General features: G+C 52.3%; 3 protein-coding genes across 10 annotated transcripts in view; 2 read left to right on the forward strand and 1 right to left on the reverse strand.

Moving 5' to 3' along the window:
• Positions 1-11,313, forward strand: part of Tfip11 (tuftelin interacting protein 11) — a 12,042-nt gene extending 729 nt beyond the window's left edge. The window contains exons 2-14 of the mRNA XM_021162813.1: positions 421-606; positions 898-1,118; positions 2,283-2,436; positions 2,667-2,823; positions 4,088-4,215; positions 4,866-5,018; positions 6,045-6,572; positions 6,656-6,762; positions 7,457-7,625; positions 8,113-8,356; positions 8,834-8,976; positions 9,250-9,415; positions 10,217-11,313. Coding sequence (XP_021018472.1) covers positions 907-1,118; positions 2,283-2,436; positions 2,667-2,823; positions 4,088-4,215; positions 4,866-5,018; positions 6,045-6,572; positions 6,656-6,762; positions 7,457-7,625; positions 8,113-8,356; positions 8,834-8,976; positions 9,250-9,415; positions 10,217-10,572 — 2,517 coding nt within the window. The 5' untranslated portion in view covers positions 421-606; positions 898-906 and the 3' untranslated portion in view covers positions 10,573-11,313. The remainder of the gene's footprint in view (positions 1-420; positions 607-897; positions 1,119-2,282; positions 2,437-2,666; positions 2,824-4,087; positions 4,216-4,865; positions 5,019-6,044; positions 6,573-6,655; positions 6,763-7,456; positions 7,626-8,112; positions 8,357-8,833; positions 8,977-9,249; positions 9,416-10,216) is intronic.
• On the reverse strand, positions 10,622-16,138 carry Srrd (SRR1 domain containing). The gene is made up of 7 exons (XM_021162817.2): positions 15,955-16,138; positions 14,297-14,337; positions 13,102-13,328; positions 12,924-13,022; positions 11,564-11,718; positions 11,231-11,276; positions 10,622-10,972 (listed from the first exon to the last, which is right to left on the reverse strand). The coding sequence occupies exons 1-7, from the start codon at positions 16,107-16,109 to the stop codon at positions 10,637-10,639; spliced, it is 1,059 nt and encodes a 352-aa protein (XP_021018476.1). The 5' UTR covers positions 16,110-16,138; the 3' UTR covers positions 10,622-10,636.
• Hps4 (HPS4 biogenesis of lysosomal organelles complex 3 subunit 2) overlaps positions 16,095-21,629 on the forward strand; it is a 36,808-nt gene continuing 31,273 nt past the window's right edge. Inside the window, exons 1-4 of one of the 8 annotated variants that reach the window (XM_029477208.1) lie at positions 16,095-16,250; positions 17,123-17,257; positions 17,661-18,163; positions 19,731-19,821. In XM_029477208.1, the coding sequence (XP_029333068.1) occupies positions 18,123-18,163; positions 19,731-19,821 (132 nt within the window). In that variant the 5' untranslated portion in view covers positions 16,095-16,250; positions 17,123-17,257; positions 17,661-18,122. Of the gene's footprint in view, positions 16,251-16,966; positions 16,989-17,070; positions 18,164-19,730; positions 19,822-21,629 lie in introns of those variants that run through there. The other 7 variants (XM_029477214.1, XM_021162815.2, XM_029477210.1 and 4 more) reach the window with 7 other exon arrangements.

Consider the following 21,629-nt stretch of genomic DNA (forward strand, 5'->3'; position numbering starts at 1 on the left):
TTTGTTTGTTTGTTTGCTTTTGTTTTTTGTTTTTGTTTTCGAGACAGAATTTCTCTTTAACAGCCAGCCCTGGCTGCCCTGGAATTTGCTTTGTAGACCAGGCTGGCTTTGAACTCATATCCCCCTGGTCTCTGCCTCCCTACTGCTAGAGTCAAAGATGTAAGGGTGCTGTTTCTTGAGCACCTCCTGGGAGCGCAGGTTTCGTTGTTGTTTTGTCGGTTTTGAGACCAGGCTGGCTTTGAACTTAGAGAAATGGATCTGCCTCTCTGCCTCCAAAGTGTTGGAGGCTTTTGTTTTTCTAAAGTATCATCTTAATCAATCCTTCCAAGCTTCTTCTGGAACGGAATGAATGCAATTCTGAGAGAGAAAGAGATGAATAGCTACCTGGGTAGAATACTTTGTTTATTCCCTACCCTCCAGGTGTGGCTGCAAAGTGGCATTCAGAAAGAGTGCAACCCTCCAGTACCTTAGAAGCCGTTCAGGGAAGGAAACCTTCAGCCCCATGGAAATAGTATTTCAGAAAATGCTTTGAAGTTTCCCTGGAACTGCAAATTGGCTAGATACAACTTCTCCTGGAGAAGTAAAAAGACCCACCTGGTTTCTGAGGTAATAACATTTAGAGCTGTTGCTTCCTTTCTGTGGCATATGTGCCTGCCGTTCTGTGGCCCCGCCCCACGCGTGCACGGTGATTGACTCTGACAAGGCATTGTGCATTAGGCCCCCTTCGGATGGCTGGATCTGCCTTGTCTCACTTGTCACGGAGCTGGTCATCTTGCCCTGTGTTTAATGGCTGCTTTACTGAGTTGGATCATGAGGCTCATTAATAGCTTTTTGACACTGGGGGATCTTCTGCTAGCCCCGGGTTCTCACAGTGCTGTTCTTGTCCCCATCCTCTAGTGACTGGCCATGTCTCTGTCCCACTTGTACCGGGATGGCGAAGGCCACCTTGATGATGACGATGACGACGAGCGTGAGAACTTTGAGATCACCGACTGGGATCTCCAGAATGAGTTCAATCCCAACCGGCAGCGCCATTGGCAGACCAAGGAGGAGGCCACCTATGGGGTGTGGGCGGAGCGCGACTCGGACGAGGAGAGGCCCAGCTTTGGAGGCAAAAGGTACTGTGTGCTGGGCTGCATACCCTGGGTCTGGAGGATCGGGAAGGCACCCCAGAAGAGTTTTCTGCGCTTGTGGAGTCCGGGTGCTACAGCATCTTGCTATGTGTTGTTGAGCTGGGGTGGCGAGCTCTCCCTCAGCAGTTACTGTGTGATAGGATCAGGGCTACTTATGGATCGGGAAGTGCTGACCCACCACAGGCATTGCAGCTGTGGGACCATGCTGTGTCAGGGAACACTCACAGGGCACTAGAGAACAGGGAGTTTAGAGAAGGGTGCTCTGGAGAAAACGCTGTTGGCCCAAACGGAGGTAGAAAAGTGAGTAGGTTCACAGGGGAGAGTGGTAGTACAGCCTGGGTTCCATATTAAGATGCTGTCTCATGTCTCCCGCACCTAACTACACTCAGAATTTTTTGATTAATTTTACTTAGGGTTTTTATCTATTTGAGTTTTCTGACTTTTATCCTTGAAATAGTATCTAAAACAAACACTATGTGTATGTGTGTGTGTGTTTACAGGCATGCTAGATAAGTGCTGTACCACTCTAAAGCAAAGCAGACACTAAGCTAACACAGTCTTTTCAGTTGTAAAAGGGGCCCAGTTTGAAGGCTCAGAGGTTGTTGCCATGCACGCCTGGCTAGCTGAGTTCAATCACCAGATTCCTACAGGGAAGGTGAAAGGGACGAGATGCTCTACAAATTGTCTGCACAGAGCAATAATGGCATTTTTGAAAGCGTCCAAGGGAAGTGAGATTATTACATCCTAGTCTGAATTTATACTCAACCCTACTGACAGTGGCAAATCTTCAGTTATAGTTTGAATCGAGCAGACCCCACGAGTGTTAAATGTGGGCTGGAAGTGGACTCAGGAGCAATTGAGATTGAACTCAATTGCTGTTGCAGACCTGAGTGTGGCTCCCAGCCAGTGCCCACCTCAGGCAGCTCACAAGTGCCTCTAATTCCATCTTCACGGAATTGAGCCTTTGGCTCATCGGGCACCCATAGTGTCATGTGGTCACCCCCCCCCCATATATATAATATTTTTTTAAATGTTAAATGTAAGATTATTAAGGGCCTCTCTCTCTAAGTAATTCTCTTGAGAGGCTTCCAGGACAGGGTGTTGCAAAAGTGTTCTTTACGGACTTGGAGGCTCTGTGTCTGTCTGTAGGGCCCGAGACTATTCTGCACCGGTCAACTTCATCAGTGCGGGGCTCAAGAAAGGGGCGGCCGAGGAAGCGGACTCCGAGGACTCTGATGCTGACGAGAAGCCTGTTAAGCAGGAGGACTTCCCGAAGGATTTAGGACCAAAGAAGTTAAAGACGGTAGGCCTGGCAGGACAGTCTCCTGGTGGTACCCCATGGAGGTCACAGTGCAATGGCTTCCTCCACAGGGAGAAGCCTGGTGAGCGCCTGCAGTTCCTTTCCTCCTCCGAGTCACTGATGTGGCTGTGGTCCAGATGCTGCTTTTCATAATACAGTGTAGCTGTAGGCTTGAGCTCCCTGGGTTGTTCTGTTTTTCTCTCTCACCCAAACTCATCCCGCCTTCTTTGCAGGGTGGCAATTTTAAGCCCAGCCAAAAAGGCTTTTCAGGAGGAACCAAGTCCTTCATGGACTTTGGCAGCTGGGAGAGACACACGAAAGGGATCGGGCAGAAGCTGCTGCAGAAGATGGGCTACGTCCCTGGGCGTGGCCTGGGGAAGAACGCACAGGGTGAGTGTGGAGGGGAGGCTCTGGGAGGAAGCTCAGCAAGTATGGTGACAGGTCCTGGGAAGGATTCATAAGCTCAAAACCCAGCCAAAGCAGCTGTTACTCTGCAGCTGGGTTTGGCAGCATGGGCCACTTGTGCTTCCCGGCTGCTTGGCTTTCTCAGAACCCAGATTCAGTAACTACTTGGTTAAATGGGACGGAAACTGCTAGGGTCTAAAGTGGCTGCGGACGCAGAGCTGCTTTAACCTGGCCAGTGCTCTAGAGAAGTAACTGCTAATATTTTTAAATCAGACAGTCTCACCCAGAACTCTAGATTTTGCCTGGCTGCTTCACAGATGCCTTTGTGGCAGAGTATGTTCTTCTAAACACGGTGTCCTCAGCCTCCTGGACCTGCCACTTGCCCTGCTGCGGTCAGTGTGTGAGCCTGCCTGGGCTGTTAGGCCAGCTGCGTAGTTCCTGCTTCTGCAGGTTTTCTTATTAGTCTGCACTCAGCATCAGGCAGGCCAGTGCACAGCGGCCTTCACCGACTGAAGACATGCCTGTGCTGCTGGCTGACCCAAACCCACGTTGCTCCCCCAACCAGCCCCACTGAGAAACAGCCCTTGCACACACAGCTCACCACCTTGGCTCAGAGCCACAAGGAGCAAGCACTTAGCCTCTTTGAGCCTGATGGGTCCAATCAGAAGTGTCCTCTGTAATTCACATCCCAGGCCACCCACATGCGGCTCAGGTAGTGCTGAGGATTTCTCTGTGAAGAGTGTGGCAGAGCATCCCTGAGATGCTGGGCAGAGCATGGCAGAGCCCAGGCAGGCTCACACACTGACTGCAGCAGGGCAGGTGGCAGGTCCAGGAGGCTGAGGACACTAGGGTTTCAACAGTGCTGAGTGAGGAGGTGGAAGGAAATCCTGGACAGGGGAGTAATCCTCATGAAAATGCTGTTCCTGTTGATTGCCAGGGCTTAGCCATATTATACAAGTTAGCTGTGAGCAGTGTGAGCCCCTTCCCAGCCCATAGCTGTCCTTCAGCCGCTCAGCCTCCTGAGTTACTGTGCTTGCCACATAGGCTTCTGATGCCTGTGTTGGTCAGCACAGGAGGGCAGAATCCTCAGAGGTGGTCTCAGTTGTTGAGTCCCGGGGAATGTGGCTGTGTCCTGAGCACAGGGAAGGCACTCCTGTTGGTATGGAGCAGGAAGTGCACTCTTCCTGGTGTCCTCACACTGGTGGCCAGGATCTGAAAAGTCTCTTGTCTTTCTCCTGCCCTCACTCAGGGATCATCAACCCCATTGAAGCCAAACAGAGAAAAGGCAAGGGAGCTGTGGGGGCCTACGGCTCGGAGAGGACCACTCAGTCTCTACAGGACTTCCCCGTGGCAGACTCGGAAGAGGAGGCAGAAGAGGTAAAGATGGCCTCTGTGTGGGCAGCACAGGGCCTGGGCCATTTCATATAGCTGCTATGTGCTGTGTGGCCTCTGTGTGTCTCCACACCCACTTATGTGGCAGGCCCTGCTGGAACTCATCTCTCACCTGATGCCTTCACGGTGTCTTGGACCTAGGACTGTGAGGTGGGCAGCTGTGAGACAGTAAGACAGGGTGGGGACTGAGACACTCAGGTGCATGTGCTCTGACTGCAGGGTAGGCTCTCTCAGCTCAGAGATGGCCCGGGAGAGCACGCGCCATGATTCCTGAACAGCTGCAACTCCAGATACTTGAAAAAAAAAGAAATGACAGGTTAAGTCAGTGTGAGAATAAAATGGCAGCCAGGTCAGACTTGACCTGTAGGGCGGACGAGTATATCCTCACATGCTACCCTCTGCTCACCATTCTTGTGGAGCTCTGCTGAGTGGGGCCAGTGTTTTCTAATCTTCTATGCTATATCTAAGTTCTGTGAGAGCCTCTCCCTTCTCTTGGGCCCGCCTTTGACTTCCAGCTATTAGACACGGATGTAGGCGAGTGGTATTTGGTGGCTGCAGGCATGCTAAAGGCCTTGGCCCTGGCTGCTATGCATCAGGCCCCTCCTGTTGTCATTGACTGCATCCCTCTGCCTAAGGAGTTTCAGAAGGAGCTGAGCCAATGGAGGAAAGACCCCAGCGGAAGCAAGAAGAAGCCAAAGTACTCTTACAAGACTGTGGAGGAGCTGAAGGCCAAGGGCAGGGTCAGCAAGAAGCTCACAGCGCCTCAGAAGGAACTGTCTCAGGTCAAGGTATGAGAGCCTCACATCTGTCCCCCTGTCCATCCTCTGAAGGCTTTGTCTGATAAGTAGGTTATTGGGGTGTGTGTATGCGGGGGTGACTGTGTGTGTGTCTGTGTATGCGAGCAGGTGTGGGTGTGTTTCTATGTGTGTCTGTATGAGCATGTATGTCTGTGTCTGTATGAGCCTGTGAGCGTGTGTGGATGTGTGTCTGTATGTCTGTGTGAGCGTGTGTGGGTGTATGTCTGTATGTGTGAGCGTGTGTGGGTGTGTGTCTATGTCTGTGTGTGGGGGTGTGTATGTGTGAGCATGTGTGGGTGTGTTTCTGTGTGTGTATGTGTCTGTGTGAGCATGTGTGGGTGTGTGTCTGTATGTGTCTATGTGAGTGTATGTGGGTGTGTGTCTGTATGTCTGTGTGACCGGGTGTGGGTGTGCTTTATGTCCAGTGAACTCAGTAACACTTCTAAGGTAAGTACTCTGTGAGTGAGTGCTGAGCACGACACATGCCAGGCCCTGGTTTTGACACCTGACACCTCCCTGTGCTGATTGTGGTAAGTATAGCTCCCAGCCCCGAGCCTCTGCGCAGCCTGAAGCTTCCTTTGCTTTGCGGTGAGTTTGGCATAGATTCATTTGTAGGTAAATTTTTCTCTGTTTGAGACCAAGGAGAAGATTTCTGGGAGTGCCGTAAGCAGGAAGGGAAGGCCTGCCGATGGGTCAGGAGCAAGACCTCTCTCTCCTTTAAGGACTTCTGATGTACAGTTCTGACTGGCCCATTGGTGTAAGGCCTGTCATAGCTGGGCATGAAGTGGGGTAGCTGGGATCTTGGGGAAGGCCACCCTCTCTGTGATGGACACATGGTGTTGTTATCACTTTCCAAGTAGCTAGACAGCAATGGTGGCAGCTGCCTGTCACCAGTTAGTGTAAGATGGTGTGGGTCTGACAGCTCAAGCCTGTGGTAGGCAGCTCTGTCCATCCACAGAGCTCTGTCACATCTCCCCTGCTCAGTGGTGCTAACAGGTGGTAACCTGACTCTCCAAGGTGATCGACATGACAGGCCGGGAGCAGAAGGTGTACTACAGCTACAGCCAAATCAGCCACAAGCACAGCATGCCCGATGAAGGGGTGCCATTGCTGGCGCAGCTGCCCCCCACAGCTGGCAAGGAAGCCAGGATGCCGGGCTTTGCACTGCCTGAGCTGGAGCACAACCTGCAGCTGCTCATTGAGCGCACGGAGCAGGAGATCATCCAGAGCGACCGGCAGCTCCAGTATGAGCGGGACATGGTGGTTAGCCTGTCGCACGAGCTGGAGAAGACAGCCGAGGTTCTTGCACATGAGGAGCGTGTCATCTCTAACCTCAGCAAGGTGCTGGCCCTGGTGGAGGAATGTGAGCGCCGCATGCAGCCCCATGGCGCCGACCCCCTCACTCTGGATGAGTGTGCCCGCATCTTTGAGACACTACAGGACAAGTACTATGAGGAGTACCGCCTAGCAGACCGCGCAGACCTTGCTGTGGCCATCGTCTACCCGCTCGTGAAGGACTACTTCAAGGATTGGCACCCCCTCGAGGTGAGCTAGGGTGCAGCCTGCTTTTGGGCTGGGGCATGGCTACTGAGGTGGGAAGGCTAATTGATGATGCTGGTGTTCTGCAGGACGGTAGCTATGGCACCCAGATCATCTCCAAGTGGAAGAGCCTCCTGGAGAACGACCAGCTGCTGTCTCACAGCAGCCAGGACCTGTCCTCCGACGCCTTCCACAGGTGCCAGGCCCTACCCCACTGTATTCCCTCAGCCCCCAAGGAGCAGGAATTGTGCTAAAGGCTGGGGGGCAGCCATTCTGGCCCCGTTGACTCTGCTCCACCTCAGATTTGCTCTGGGTGTGGAGATGGGCTCACCCGTGTGTGCGTGAGTGTCCTGAGCGTCCAGGAACTGGGCTCACCCGTGTGTGCGTGAGTGTCCTGAGCATCCAGGAACTGGGCTCACCTGTGTGTGCGTGAGTGTCCTGAGCATCCAGGAACTGGGCTCACCCGTGTGTGCGTGAGTGTCCTGAGCATCCAGGAACTGGGCTGACCCTGACCATGAGCAGCTTTCACCCAGTCTGGAAAAGGCAGTGCCAAGAACTAGTGAGAACCAAGAATGAGCCAGATGTGGAGAGGACAGAGGTGTCTCAGGAGGGGACATTCAAGCTGTGACCCCGAGTGTGAGAAGTTGTGAACTGAGGCTCCTGGTGGGAAAGCAGCCGCTAACCCTGTGCTGTCACTGTCAGCCACCTGGGCCTGTAGCAGTCCTGCCAGTGCTGGCTCCACCGAGGTGCCCAAGGACGAGAGCCAAGACCTCATAGGGGCCCCTGTGGGCACTGGCCTGAGGTTTCCTGTGGGGGTGTGTGGGCTGGCACACTTTGAGCACCGTGAAGGAAGCAGTGTGGCTGACCAGAGGCTGCCATGCCTCTCACAGGCTCATGTGGGAGGTCTGGATGCCTTTCGTTCGGAATGTCGTCGCCCAGTGGCAGCCACGGAACTGTGAGCCGATGGTGGACTTCCTGGACAGCTGGGCACACATCATCCCCGTGTGGATCCTGGACAATATCCTGGACCAGCTCATCTTCCCTAAGCTGCAGAAGGAGGTATGGCATTGCTTTGACAGTGTCTCTTATCTGTGTACAAGAGCCCAGAGGTTGAAGGACTACCAGCATGGCTGGGTGGCCTGCAGTGTTCTAGCCTTCTCCATAGTACCCCCTTCCTACCTCTCTCGGGTGGGCATGGCCTTTCTCAGGGCTTTTTATTGAACCTTGAGCTGTGCTGAGGCTTGAATTGGTGGCATGAGTGTTTAATTTCCTTCTGTGGAAGGACCTGGAGTACAGAATACCTATTTACCTCCACAGTGGGGTTCCCCACCCCTACACACACATGTGCACACACACGCACACTGGGGACTGTGACCCGTGGTCAGGACACAAAGGGACCTAGAGTACAGAATACCTATTTACCTCCTCAGTGGGGTTCCCCGTCCACACATACACACTGAGGACTGTGACCCTTAGTCAGGACCAAAGGCCTCTTCCTAAGGACAGCACTGCTGTATCATGAACTGTCATCCCACTCATCCTGCAGGTGGACAACTGGAACCCCCTGACAGACACCGTCCCTATCCACTCGTGGATCCATCCGTGGCTGCCGCTCATGCAGGCCCGCCTGGAGCCACTCTACTCCCCTGTGCGCAGCAAGCTGTCCAGCGCACTGCAGAAATGGCACCCCAGCGATGCCTCAGCCAAGCTCATCCTGCAGCCCTGGAAAGAGGTCCTCACCCCTGGGTCCTGGGAGGCCTTCATGCTCAGGAACATCGTGCCCAAGCTGGGTAAGGACATGGGGACTTGTGAGCCGAGTGTAGCCTGCTCAGTGTCCACTATGAGGTATACTCCTTAGGGCAGAGGTGGACGGGACTGGAAGCAGGCCCTTCCTGCTGTTCCTTCATAGCTTGACCAGGGTCTGCAGTCATGACTCTGGACTCTCTGTGCCTTGTGGTTTTCCTGACAGGGCTGGTTTGAATGTCAGAACCAGAAAGCCTCTGGCCCCCTATTTTTTAAGGAATTATTTAATGTATATGAGAACACTGTTGCTGTCTTCAGACACCAGAAGAGGGCATCAGATCCCACTGCAGATGGTTGTGAGCCACCGTGTGGTTGCTGGGAATTGAACTCAGGACCTCTGGAAGAACAGTCAGTGCTGCTAACCACCGAGCCATCTCTCCAGCCCTGGCCTCTTAAGTGCTTGTGACTCATGGGATTCACTGTGGGTGGAGACTGAAGAGTGTGCCTTGCTGTCTCTCTTGCAGGCATGTGCCTGGGGGAGCTTGTCATCAACCCCCACCAGCAGCACATGGACGCCTTCTACTGGGTGATGGACTGGGAGGGGATGATCTCCGTCTCCAGCCTGGTGGGGCTGCTGGAGAAGCATTTCTTCCCCAAGTGGCTCCAGGTGAGCAGTACGGTCCAGAAGGGTCCCCAGTGCCCTCTGCTGTCCAGGCACAGAATCACCTCAGCTCAGCTCCTCAGAGAACCTGTCAGGGATGTGGAGATCAAGGCTTTAGCACATTTAGGCCACAGGCTGGCTCCAGATTCTCCTGGTAACTGCTTGTAGTGTGGGCTGCTGGGAGGAGCAACACTGAACACAGCAGTAGCCCCGGGGACTCTGCTCTCCCTGCCATGGTCCAGTGTGTACATCAGCTCAGTGTCCTGTGTCCTTTGGCAGGTGCTGTGCTCCTGGCTCAGTAACAGTCCCAATTACGAGGAGATCACCAAGTGGTACCTGGGCTGGAAGTCCATGTTCTCAGACCAGGTGCTGGCCCACCCTTCTGTCAAGGACAAGTTCAACGAAGCACTCGACATCATGAACAGGGCTGTGTCCTCCAATGTTGGTGAGTATTTGTCTAAGTTAGGGTGTCATTGCTGTGACTGACACCAGGACCAAGGCAACTCTTGTAAAGAACAAGGTTCGCAGGTTCAGTCCTTTATCAAGGTGGGAGCATGGCAGCATCCAGGCAGGCATGGCAAGGGAGGAGCTGAGAGTTCTGCGTCTTGTTCTGAAGGCAAACAGAAGACTGACTCTCAGGCAGCCCACGCCCACAGTGACACACTTCTGGGCCAAGCATATTCAAACCACCACAGTAGATTGCATTTGGGTCACGCTGTGATCCTCCGGTCACCATACTCTAGCTCCCCAAATGCATTTTCCATGTAAAGTTTAATATGTTTATGTATGTGCCTGGTGGACAGCCATAAGAGGGTATCATGGACTTGGAGTTAGAGAGTTATGGGCCATGTGAAGGGGGAGCTGGGAATCAAACTGGATTCTCTGAAAACATACATATTCCTAACCAATGAGCCCCATCTTCTGTTCTACAGAGGGACCTCTGTAGCAAGGGATAGTAGAATGAATGTAGGCCATGCTAGACTACAAGGTGACCTCATAAATGGTGACTTTAGGGGGCCACATGTGTGGGCTCAGCCCTTATCCACATCTCTCAGTACTGAATCACTTCTGATACCTGATATTAGCTACTTAGCTCCCAAACCAGTTTTGTGGTATTGACTCTTCCCAAGCATGCACTGATCATGTTAGTGGTGCCTGGGCCGTTCAGCAGCAGGTCACACACAGCATGTCATCCTAGGGTTCTGCATACCCGGAGTCATCTCTCGTCTGTCCTCCCTTCTCTCAGGTGCCTACATGCAGCCGGGTGCGAGAGAGAACATTGCCTACCTCACCCACACGGAGCGCAGGAAGGATTTCCAGTACGAGGCCATGCAGGAGCGCCGGGAGGCTGAGAACATGGCACAGAGAGGCATCGGTGTGGCCGCCAGCTCTGTGCCCATGAACTTTAAGGACCTTATCGAGACCAAGGCAGAGGAGCACAACATTGTGTTCATGCCTGTCATCGGCAAGCGGCATGAGGGCAAGCAGCTCTACACCTTTGGCCGCATCGTCATCTACATTGACCGGGGTGTGGTGTTTGTGCAGGGTGAGAAGACTTGGGTGCCCACCTCCCTGCAGAGCCTCATCGACATGGCCAAGTAGACATCGGCCACACCAGACTGGTGTGAATAAACAGCACTGTAAACCAAGCTGATGAATAATGTCTCTATTTGGGAGACCAGGCCACCAGGGCAGGATGTGACTCAGTGTCCCCAGTCGGCCTGTATTCCTGGCCGGGCAAAGGATCTGGTGTGGTGTGCACCGTGGCCCCTGGCCCAGGTGGAGAGAACTGTCCTGTTACTCCAGCTGAGTGATCTGTGGCTTTCCTGATGATCTCCAGGTCCTCACAGTCCTGGTAGTCAGGCTCTTCCTGGGACGCCCACAGGTCCCCAGGCAGTCCCTCCAGCTTCAATATCGGGAACCAGTGGACAGATGTGTCATTAAAGGTGTCGGTGTACTGGGGAGTCTGTGGCAGTGGGACCTCCTCCAGGCCTTTCAGAATCTGAGCAGAGAGGACCAGACACGGGCATTAGGTACACTCCACTCTATCTTCACCTGGCCATCCCACCATCCTTCTGAGAAATAAGAGATGGGGGGTTGTATTTCAGCACTTTTCAGTCCCATGGCAGTGAGACTGCTGGGCTCACCCCAAGGATGAAGGCCACTGGCACACAGTAGGAGAGGCACCAGCTGGTTGTGCTTAGAAACATGGACAGTGTGGCTTTGCACCCCCACCCGGCCCAGCTATTCTGTCAGACACCTTTGCAATGTAGGGGTAATTTTCCTGCAGAATCCTCGCCAACAACCTGCAAATAAAAACATAACATACACAATTCGGAAGTATATCGGTGTTTGCTTTCTTTTTCAACAGGTAAAAACTAGTTCAGAAAGGCTGAGGGATATGCAAGAGGGCAGCACAGGCATGCACTGTGAAGCAGATCAGGAGTGTCTGCACTTAAAGCATGGCTGCCCAAACACCTCTGCCCTCAGAAGAGGGCCATTTGCAGACTCCTTAGGTGATTTAAGCTAGACCCCTAAACCATTTACGCAGGTCCTCACAGGGAAGCTAGGCCTGGCATTCCTGATGGCTCACCTTTCCTCGAGGCCTCGGAAACTGTTCCCGATGATGACCACCCTGGACAGGGCGTCTGCAGACCAGTTGCTCCACAGCAGATTGTTGTATAGAGCTGTCCCACAGTGTGGCATGTAGAAGACAGTGGGCTGGCCCTGGACACTGCGCTTGCCTTCCTGTGGAACCAGAAGAATGGGTGCTAAGGAGCGGAGTGCAAAGCCCAGCTCTTCTGTGGCACAGCTATATTAGTAAGTGTAAGTACGCTGGATGTCTGTAGGGGACACAAGGAACCCATGCTGACCAAAGGTATTCCATGTGATGACTGTCCCCATGTCCTACATTTTGGGTCTTCCAGGTACCCTGCCTCACTGCAGATCCTTACCACAGCGGGGACATAGACACCTAATGGCTGTCTGGCCACACCCCCATTGTGTGTGCCTCTCCCTGCAGCTTCTGTCAGGCACAAGCCCATGTTGGTGTCCTATGGCTGCCTCCACAGGATCTGCCTGTGGTACTGGACCCTGCCTTCTGATGGCTCTCAGTGCATAGGCCAACCCTGCTGCTGTACTTGGTCTCTATAAGTTAAAGGTGCCCTCAGGCCTCACCTATCTGCTCTTCTCTGCATAGAGCCAGCACTCAGAAGCGAGTGTTATAGGGTCTCACTATTGCTCAAAGCAGCAGGATCGACCATCCTGGGCTACAGAGACCCTAAAAAGGGGGGGAGGGGTGAATGTACTTGCCACCTAACCAGGGCAGTCCAACCTCAGTGATTCCCAGAACTCAGACAAAACCCAGAAAGGACACACAAGGTTCTACCCATGTGTGTGTTTCTGGTTTTTTTGTTTTGTTTTGTTTTGTTTTGTTTTTTTAGTTTTTCGAGACAGGGTTTCTCTGCAGCCCTGGCTGCCCTGGAACTCACTTTGTAGACCAGGCTGGCCTTGAACTCAGAAATTCGCCTGCCTCTGCCTCCCAAGTGCTGGGATTAAAGGCGTGTACCACCACGCCCGGTGTGTTTCTGTTTTTAGTTTTTTATGAGTTTTCCATATGCATGCCTGATGCCTGCAGGGGCCAGAAGAGGGCATCAGGTCTTCTGGACCTAGAGTTAGAGCAGACTGTGAGCCTCCACATGGGAACCTTCCACTGAAAGAGTAGTCCGCGCTTTTAACAGCTGAGCCATCTCTCCAGGCTCTCGAGAGTTTTGTAAGCCTAACACATTAATTCATGCTGCTGATTCAAGTTTCCACAGTATATAACAGTCCAAAATGGGAGTGACTAACTGGGCTCTAAGAAGGCCAGCATGCCAGGGCCAGTGGGGCACCGAGTCACAGAAAGCCTGTCTGCTAGCAGAGGTGAGTGGTCTGGAAGAGATGAAAGCACCTACCTCATTCTCACTGAGGACAGTCACACCGAGGGAGGTGAGAACGGAAACCTCAGTCTGACTGAACAGAGGGTCATAGACCCAGCAGTGACTTCTGGGGACCTGGAAGGGAAGAGGGGCACTTAAGTTCCGGGCGCACATGCACCATCTGCCAGGGGTGGGAGAGGAAGACAAAGCTCACCTGGCACTTCTCTAGAAAGAGAAGCATAAAAGCAAGCTGGATCCGAGCAGTGGGGCAGGAGGCAAAGGTCCCAAGACCGTAGCACACACACTTCACATGGGAGGCGCTTGAAGCCAAGGGCTCCTGTGACCCACTAGGTGACGATGAGCCAAGGTGCAGCCTTCCAAGGGCTTCTGTTAGGGGCTGCAGTTGCTCCAACTGTTTCCTAAGACACTCAGTGATGGTTTCTGAAAGATCATTCCCCCAATTTTAGTCACATCCCATACTCTGCTCCCTAGAGCCAGGACTGTGAAAGAAGCCTCCACGACTGGAGTGAAGCTGCCAAAGACCTGTGTCCAGGCCACTAGAAGCTGGATCCTGAACTCTACATCTAAGAACCCAAGACTGTGTTAAAAGGTTTTCATCTAAAGCCATGTGTCTGAGGTGTTTGTGCTCTTGAATTCTGAAGACCTCTATAAAGGCAACTGAATGGCTAGGTTAAAAACCACTGCCCAGATCACCTCCTGGCCTTCCTTTTAGGTTACCATCCTAAACAAAAGAACACTAAGCAAGCTGGTTTTGTTCACGGATGTGGCAAAGCCACCTTTGTACAGGTGCCCCAGGTGAGGAAAGGCTGTTCCAGAAACTTTAAAGTCCTTGTCGGGAAGAGAACCCTTAAAACCTTTTTGATGGTAGATGCTGCTTTTCATTTAACAACCTCAACTCTGGGAGTGGGGTGGGGGTGGGGGGTGGCTGCAGCCTACAGGTGAGGCTTAACTGAGTTATTGAAACAGGAGCCTGTGATACAGTGTAAACACTGCCTGTCCATCCCTGGAAACAGTGTAAACCGGGGCCTGTTCATCCCTAAGGACCATGCTGAAGAAACTGAGTTGAGAGCACACCTGCAAGGGGGGAAGGTCTACACTGTAAAGGAAAAAGTGGGATCTGTATACAATCTAGCCATCTTGATGACTAATAGCACTTAGGAGAGCCATGCACTTCCCACCTTAATGCTCACAACTATACTGCAGGATATATACACCACCACCTCCACTGCAGTGTTCAGTGCCAAAGACACAGCTCTGAGGAAGTCAGCACCAGAACCCACCACAAGCAAGACTGTGAAGAAAAATGTCCTTGGATGGAGAGTGTCCTTTGTCCACTTTCAGGTAGCCCCCCTTCCACTCCCATGCCTCCCCTACTAACCCCTACTCACCCAGTGCCGAACTGCAGAAATCAGAGATCCGCAGGTCCTCCCTGTTAAGAAGACATGGCCTGCTCATCTCCCTTCTCTTTTGGGTCATCTTAGCCCTGACCATGAGCCAGATGGGGGGAATGGAGGACCCTCTGATACAGAGTCAGCCCTTACTGAAAGACATTCCCATGGCCTGGATGTAGATTGCTGGGTCCTTTTATAAAAAGGACCTCCATCAAGAGGCCCTGGTTTGCCAAGGGATGGTCTGGGTGTGTTCTACTTCTTTGGCCTGGCAGAGATGCAGTTCAATAAATAAAGTCCTCAGACTTTGCCTTTATGATGGGAGTGTCCTCTCAAGACAGGAGAGTAGCAGGAGGAATGAATGAGCTACTCAGCAGGAACTCAATAGCTTCCCCACTATAAATAACTGTAAAAAGAAGGTCAAAGAGAAAGTCCTAGGGTCTGGTTGCTGGTTTCCACAGTCTAAGGCAGATCAACAGAGAATTTAAGTATGCCAGAGGCAATGTTTAGGGACACAGAGGAGACAACAAACTGCTCCCAGGCGACCTACATTCTTCTAAGGAAAGAAGTGCCCGATAAATCAAAGTACTTTGTAATATTCTAAGTAGCCCTGAATCAGATTCTCTATGCTCAGGAGTGATAACCACACCCCTGGAAGGATGCTGGGAGAAGCAGGGCATTCTGGGAGATTCTGAAGCAACAGAGGAAACTATGACTATCTGGTGTGTGCCTTGAGACTTCAGGTCCCAGACACCTATGTCTCGCTAATCTCGAGACTTTAAGGCTCTGCTTGCTTCTATCTGTCCTCTCAGCTGCACCTCCAGTAATTTATGTTCAGAGGTAACTTCTGGGTCACCGATGCTTTTTAAGTGTAACTTGTTCCCCTCATCACAGCCCTTCTGACCCATCCAAAATGCTACCAACACTTGTAACTTAGCCCTGCAAGACCAAAACTAGAAAAGGCAAGAACACGGTGTAGCCTGTGTATGGTGGGCACCGTCTATGTGCCCTGTAAGAAGGTACAGACCAAGCGCTGGGGAGATGGATGTAACGTAGGAGTACATTGATTAGGTGGAAGCATGGGGTTCGCACACAGCTGCTGCTCAGTAAACCATTGATGCAAATGCTGACATCTGTGTTTGCTGCAACCTCGATTTACAATACGGATAATAACCAATGTGGTGTGTGGCCCACAGCAAAGACGGGATATCTCCAGTTCCAGGGCTGCTGGGCTAGCCTAAGCTATAGTACGAGATCCCGCCTCCAAATCCAGACCTGATGATTTATAAGGTAAAGGTTCTTGCCACCAAGCCTCACATTTGAGTTTGATTGTCCTAACCTATGCAGTGAAAGGAGAGGTCTTCTGAGCACCTTCTGACACCCTCCTCCCCCACCTTGAGCTTGGGTGCCAGGTAGTGCTTTACAGTCACATCACACAATCCTCTGAGCATCCCTATGCTTAAACCCCCATCTCAAAGGTGGCAGACGGGGACACAGGATGGCAAACTGCCGCAGCCGCAGCGATGGGAATGGCAGCTTTACTGAGAGCTTGCTACAGTGACACCCGATGGGGAACTCAGCCTTCCCCAGCGGGTTGGCACACCCATTTCCAGGTTAGGGACACTGAGGCTGGAGTCGCCTCTCGGCGCTGCACTCACTCGGCCTCCCGCAGGCGGCGTAGCACCGCCTCGCCGTCCGCCTCCGGCTCGGCCCGGGGCCCCTCGCCCGGCCGCGGCCGCCTTCCCGCCGCGCGCTTCCTCCTCCGCGGAGCTACCGCGCTCCAGGGGCCGGGAGCCGCTGCCGCCGCCGCCATGCTCTGACGTCAGCAGAGCGCGCCAGAGCGGCCGCCGTGCCGCAGACGTCACAGGCTCGCGTCACACCGCACGTCATCGCCAAGCCCCCACCGGCGGGAGGTGGGTCCGCGCGTGATCGCGGGGCCGCCGGGCGGGCGCAGGTATCAGGGGCTGTCCCGCGGGCGGCCAGACGGAGCTCGGGCTCCCGGTGGGCGGGCGGGCGAGCCTGAGATCCACGCGATCGGGCCGCAGGGTTCGGGGCTCCTGATCAGCGAGGGACTTCCCTCCGTCCCCGCGCGCACCCGCACCGTCCCCCTGCTCTCTCCTTAGGGTGTCATGGCCTCTTTAGGTCCCTTACACAATCACTGACCTCTTCGGGACCTTTGAGAACTCGCTGTTAGGTCCCTGAGCAGGCCTCAGGGAATGGGAAGGGTGGGTTCCAGAACAGAGATGCCCTGCACAGTGTGCTCGCCCTGTGCTTGCTGCAGAATGAGGTGTGTGTAGTTGAGGTGACTAATATTTAAGAGGCCTTTTCAGGTTCGTGGGGGATGACCCTCGGGCACTTCCTTCTTCCTAAGAGAGTTTACTCGCTTTTAAGAGAGGGTCCTGCTTTGTAGCCATAGCTTGCCTGGAACTCAGCAATCTGACCATTTCCAGTGCGCTGGGATAAAAGTCCTGAACTACCATGCCTGGCTCCTTCCCTAAGAGACATCAACGTACTATCTCCACAGGTGGCAGATTGTGGCCAGCTTCAGAGATCCTGTCCTTGAAGGAATTAACCAGAAAAGTGGGATTAAGACTATAGTCTTAATGAAGCCAGGCGGTGGTGGCGTACACCTTTAATCCCAGCACTTGGGAGGCAGAGATAGCCTGAGTTCGAGGCCAGCCTGGTCTACAGAGTGAGTTCCAGGACAGCCAGGGCTATACAGAGAAACCCTTTCTCAAAACAAACAAACAAACAAACCAAAAAAAAAAAAAAAACCCGAAGACTTGTTAAGGAAAAGGATTAAATTATTTTTGTGTTTCCTCCCAGTGTTATCCACACAGTGAAATATGACTGTCAGAAAATTTCAGCCTCATGGATAATAATTTTAATGCCAGGTGCCTAAAAACAGGTGCCTGTACCACCTGTTTCTGGACAGTTCCCTTGGAGGAGTGAAGAATCAGAGTAAGTGAGGCCAAGACTCTTTCTGGCAGAGTATTCCATGATACAGTGAGTTGTCTTCCCCTCTGTCAAAGTTCTCTCTTGCACTCTGAAGGGCTGTGCACATTCTGAGTAGGCTCCCGAGTGCCAGTTCCTTAATTTTGGGACCATTTGACTTGTGTGGTCCCTTACACCCAGCACCTTCTACACTCGTTGTCTGGTTTCCCTTCTGCAAAGCTATTTTCTGCTGGAAAAAAAAAAAAAAAAAAAAAAAAAAAAGGGTCTTTGAAGTATCTGCTACCCAAACTCTTTTTATTCTAAAACACAAGCTCTGAAGGCTGTTTTGAAATCAAGTGTTTATTGAACCCTGTGGGTCACATGCGTGGTCACGGGTTTCTGAAAGAATTGATTCTTTGTTTTTCCTCAGAGCTGAGATACTGGTGTGTGTGTGTGTGAACTGGGAACTTTGGACCTTTTGAAGAAACTCACTGGATGGCTTTGGACTGTACACAAAGTCAGAGATCCTATCAGAAGCTGCCCTGCCCATCCAGCATGCTTCTCCTTGCTGTGGCGCTCCCTGGGGGTGGGGAGTTGGAACGGATTCCAGTGTAGACAGCCATACAGATGCTCCTGAAAGCAGCCCACAGTTAATCTAGTCCACCTCCAATCCGTTTCCTCCTGGACTTGTCAGCTGTGCAGAGATACTTCTGGAAAGGAACCTGCCGGGAAGGGAAGTTGCCTTTTCATATTGACTCAAGAGTGAACAAGAGGCAGAAACCACCTGGATGGTCCACACCTGGCATCACTGGGCTGAGGACACCAGTTGGGGACAGAGAACTGCTTCTAGGAAGAACACCAGATGAAGAGGATGAAGCCATCTGGAGAGTAAATGGCCACCACCACTCCCCCAGAGACAAAGTCAGCAGCGTGGTGAGTGTCCAGGCCTGCCTGGAGCTGCTTCCAGGACCATTTGAGTGAACCGGAAGCCTCAGCTGGCTAGTCTTACTGTTCTTAGAGCAACCTCATTAAATGTGGAAGCCATTTTTCTCCAGAGCGTATGTGTTTGAACCTTGCAAGTTTGGGACTGGATATAGCCCAGTGGTAGAGTGTTCACCTATCACTCAAGAGGCCCTGGGTTCAATCCCTGGCACAGCAAAAAATAAGCAAAACCCAGAACACCTTGCCAACTCCACTTCATGCACTGCAGGCAGATGACTGGGAGGATGCCACCAGTCTTGATCGCCTAGGTGTGTCATCTGTGTCTGTGGAGAGGCAGGAGGGCTGAAGTTGAGGTTTGGCCAGTCTGGCTCTTAGGCTGTTGTGCAATGTGTGTCTCAAACTTGGGTTCCCTCATTCACCCTCTGTAGCTTCATCCTTTTTCATAACCTGGCTCAACAAATGCTCCTGAGAGGTGACAGTGATAGGGGTGGCTTGACTAGACTCAGCAGACCTAGCAATTGATGACGTGAGCCATTCTAAAAGATGCCTGAGGTATAGTGTATGATTTCAGAGTATGGGAGGGGACTAGGGTGGCTGGTGGTCCACTGAGGGCTTTGAAAATTCACAAATGTTTTTGATCACCATGTAATGTGCGGCCAGTTGTACACTGAGCCTTGGGGCTTTAGCGGATGATGTTGAGACGGGTGTCTGTCAGGAGGAGAGTGAAGTGGGCTACTCTGGTCTGGTCTGTGTCCTCTCAGAGTCTGAAGGTACAACTGAAGCCCAGGCTTTGCGTAGTTTGCCTTGTGCAGACAGGTGATGACTACCTCAGAGCTAGAGCCTCCCCAAACCAGTCCTGGCTGAGTGGTAGCCCCAGAACTTGGGAGGGAGGCAAAAGCAGGAGGCTGTGCAGTTTAAGGTCAGCCTGGGATGCAGAGCGAGACCTGTCTGGGTCTTTAGCACAGTGCAGAAGGTGCTGGGAACTCAGAAGAAAGATTCCTTTACACTGAGGAACCTGGAAAGGTGGGAGGAAGCCAGGTTAAGCCACTGGTAAGGTTTGAGAGTCCTAGAGGAGTTTGGTGTTTTTCTGTCATCTTTCAAGGGCTGCTGTCTTCCTGTTATGCATGAGCACATCTGTTGCAGGCCCTCCATACACATCTGTTAAGTGAGTCCACGAGTCCTCCGAAGGGCCGCTTCCCACCAGCATGTTCTGGAGAAGCTCAGGGGATGACTTTGTTACCACGACCTAGAGACATGGCAGGAAAGCGCAGGCCATGTGCTTGGGCCGCTAGGGGTGAGGATTTCAAACAGCAGCCCTGGGTGGGTGATCTGGTTCCTGCAGGAGTGGCTGCCTCCTCCGGCAGATGGGCTGACAGCTGTGCACAGTCTGCCTGTGCTGCACTGGTCGTGGCTTTATCTGCTGCTTGTGGCTGCTGGACTCTTCCTGGCAGCTGACCACCAAACCCTCCCAGAGCCAGGAACTAGAGAGAATAGTGTCCCGAGCTTGTCATTGTCACTAGCTGGGGAGACCCATGGCTTCATTCTGTTCCCTTGCCAGGTGGAACTACTTCTTCCTGTATGACAGTTCCAAGGTAAAGGGAGAAGGAGACCCAACCAGAGCTGGCATCTGCTACTTTTATCCACCCCAGGTAAGCCGGGGGGGGGGGCTCTTGTGCACATGGCCTCTTTGAAGACGTGTTGTGGATGAGACCGGGACCACATGCCTGCTCTGCTCTCTCCCCAGCCACCTTTTGACTTACTTATCTTTGAAGTTTTGAGACAGGTTCTCAGAGTTCTCAGCCTCTGTGGCAGCTGGGCTGATAGGCCAGTGGCTCCAGGCTGTCCTCCTGTTGGCTCTCTTAGCCATAGGAGTTTTTATTTTTTTTATTTTATTTTTTTTCTGTGTCCTGCTCCCAATCAGCTAATTTTAAGAAGCTTTTATTCATGGGGCTGGGTGATTATTCAGACAACTCAGCGGGTAAGAGCACTGACTGCCCTAACAGACGTCCCGAGTTCAATTCCCAGCAACCACATGGTGGCTCACAGCCATCTGTAGTGGGATCTGATGCCCTCCTCTGGAGTGTGCCTGAGGACAGCTACAATGCATTCCATATACATACATTCAATAGATAAATATATGTTAAGAAAAAAAGTCTCTTTAAAAAACAAACAAACAAGCTTTTATTCAAACAGAGAAGTAGGGACTATTACAAACTCTTACATGCTATGAATGCTACAAATCCTGTGAGCCCTAAGATCCCTCTTATTTTTTTCCTAGAGAAGTTTAAAGCAAGTTCAAGACATTGTGCCATTTCACCTACCAGTGTTTATCCTGTCAAGGTCACACCTGGTGGGAATGACTCCGATTCACAGCCCTCCTTAGTGCAGGCAGGTGCCGCAGCAGGACTGGCACTAGTGCTGATTTTTAGACATCACCATACCTCCCTCCCTCTCCCACTCATCTCCTCCCCCATACCCCTAGCCGGGACCTTGACCATACCCATAGCCTGCTTGTTAGTCCAAGTCCCCCTTTTACTAACATTCCCCACACACCAGCCACCCTGTCTTCTCCTTGTCTCCAGATCACTGGATTGGGACGGTCACCTCCCCGTGGTGACATCTGCTCACAGATGTCCTTTTACTTTCCATTCGTAGTGGGTACTAGATCTCGGATGAGGCTGGTGGTCCATCCTGTGAGGCAGGGTGCCATCAAGGGTGGTAGCTGCACTTCCCGTGACATCCTGTCCTGTGTGGTTGTGCTGTGGTCCAGGGCATGTGTGCGGTTGCCCATGTGGTGAAGCCCCGATTTGCCATCTGTGTTCAGTGTGTGAGTCTCGAGCAGCCCCTCACCCAGTAGCCACTATGAAAGCTTGCCTCTGCAGTCAATAGGGCTCCGCCACACACTCTGCATGGCTGTGAGAGAGTTGGGAACAGTATTTGGCCCTATGACCTAGGTTGCTCTTGACTTAGGTTTTCACTTTTATTTTATGCGTATGAGTGTTTTGTCTGCACGAATGTGTGTGCCTAGAGCCCCTGGAGGGCAGGAAAGGACGTCATCTCCTGGGATTGAGTGCTTACAGATGCCTGTGAGCCATTATATTGGTACTGGGAAGCAAACGCCAGTGTTATGTTCTCTGCAAGGGCAGCAAGTGTTCCGAACTGATGAGGCGCCTCTCTTGTCCCTGACCTCGAATGTTAGGTTTTCTCATGGCAGCAGGATTACAGGCATAGATCACCAAGCCAAGGCGTCACTGTTTGTTATGATCCTTAAATACATACCAAATGGCTGAGTGTGATCACCAGCACCTTTAGTCCCAGCACTTGGGAGGCAAAGGCAAATGGATCCCTGATCTACACAATCTAAGCTCCAGGACAACCAGGATTATACAATATGGCACTGTCTTTATAACAGCACCAACACACACACACACACACACACACACACACACACACACAC

This window comes from Mus caroli, chromosome 5 (assembly GCF_900094665.2).
Source record: "Mus caroli chromosome 5, CAROLI_EIJ_v1.1, whole genome shotgun sequence".
NCBI lineage: Eukaryota > Metazoa > Chordata > Mammalia > Rodentia > Muridae > Mus > Mus caroli.

Excerpts from the sequence above, each read along its gene's own strand:
- Srrd (XM_021162817.2), bottom strand. The coding sequence starts at position 16,109 with ATGGCGGCGGCGGCAGCGGCTCCCGGCCCCTGGAGCGCGGTAGCTCCG. Across the intron at positions 14,338-15,954 it reads CGCCGCCTGCGGGAGGCCGA|GGAGGACCTGCGGATCTCTG; the intron begins GTGAGTGCAGCG and ends TCTTCTTAACAG. Across the intron at positions 11,719-12,923 it reads CTGTCCTCAGTGAGAATGAG|GAAGGCAAGCGCAGTGTCCA; the intron begins GTAGGTGCTTTC and ends CTGGTTCCACAG.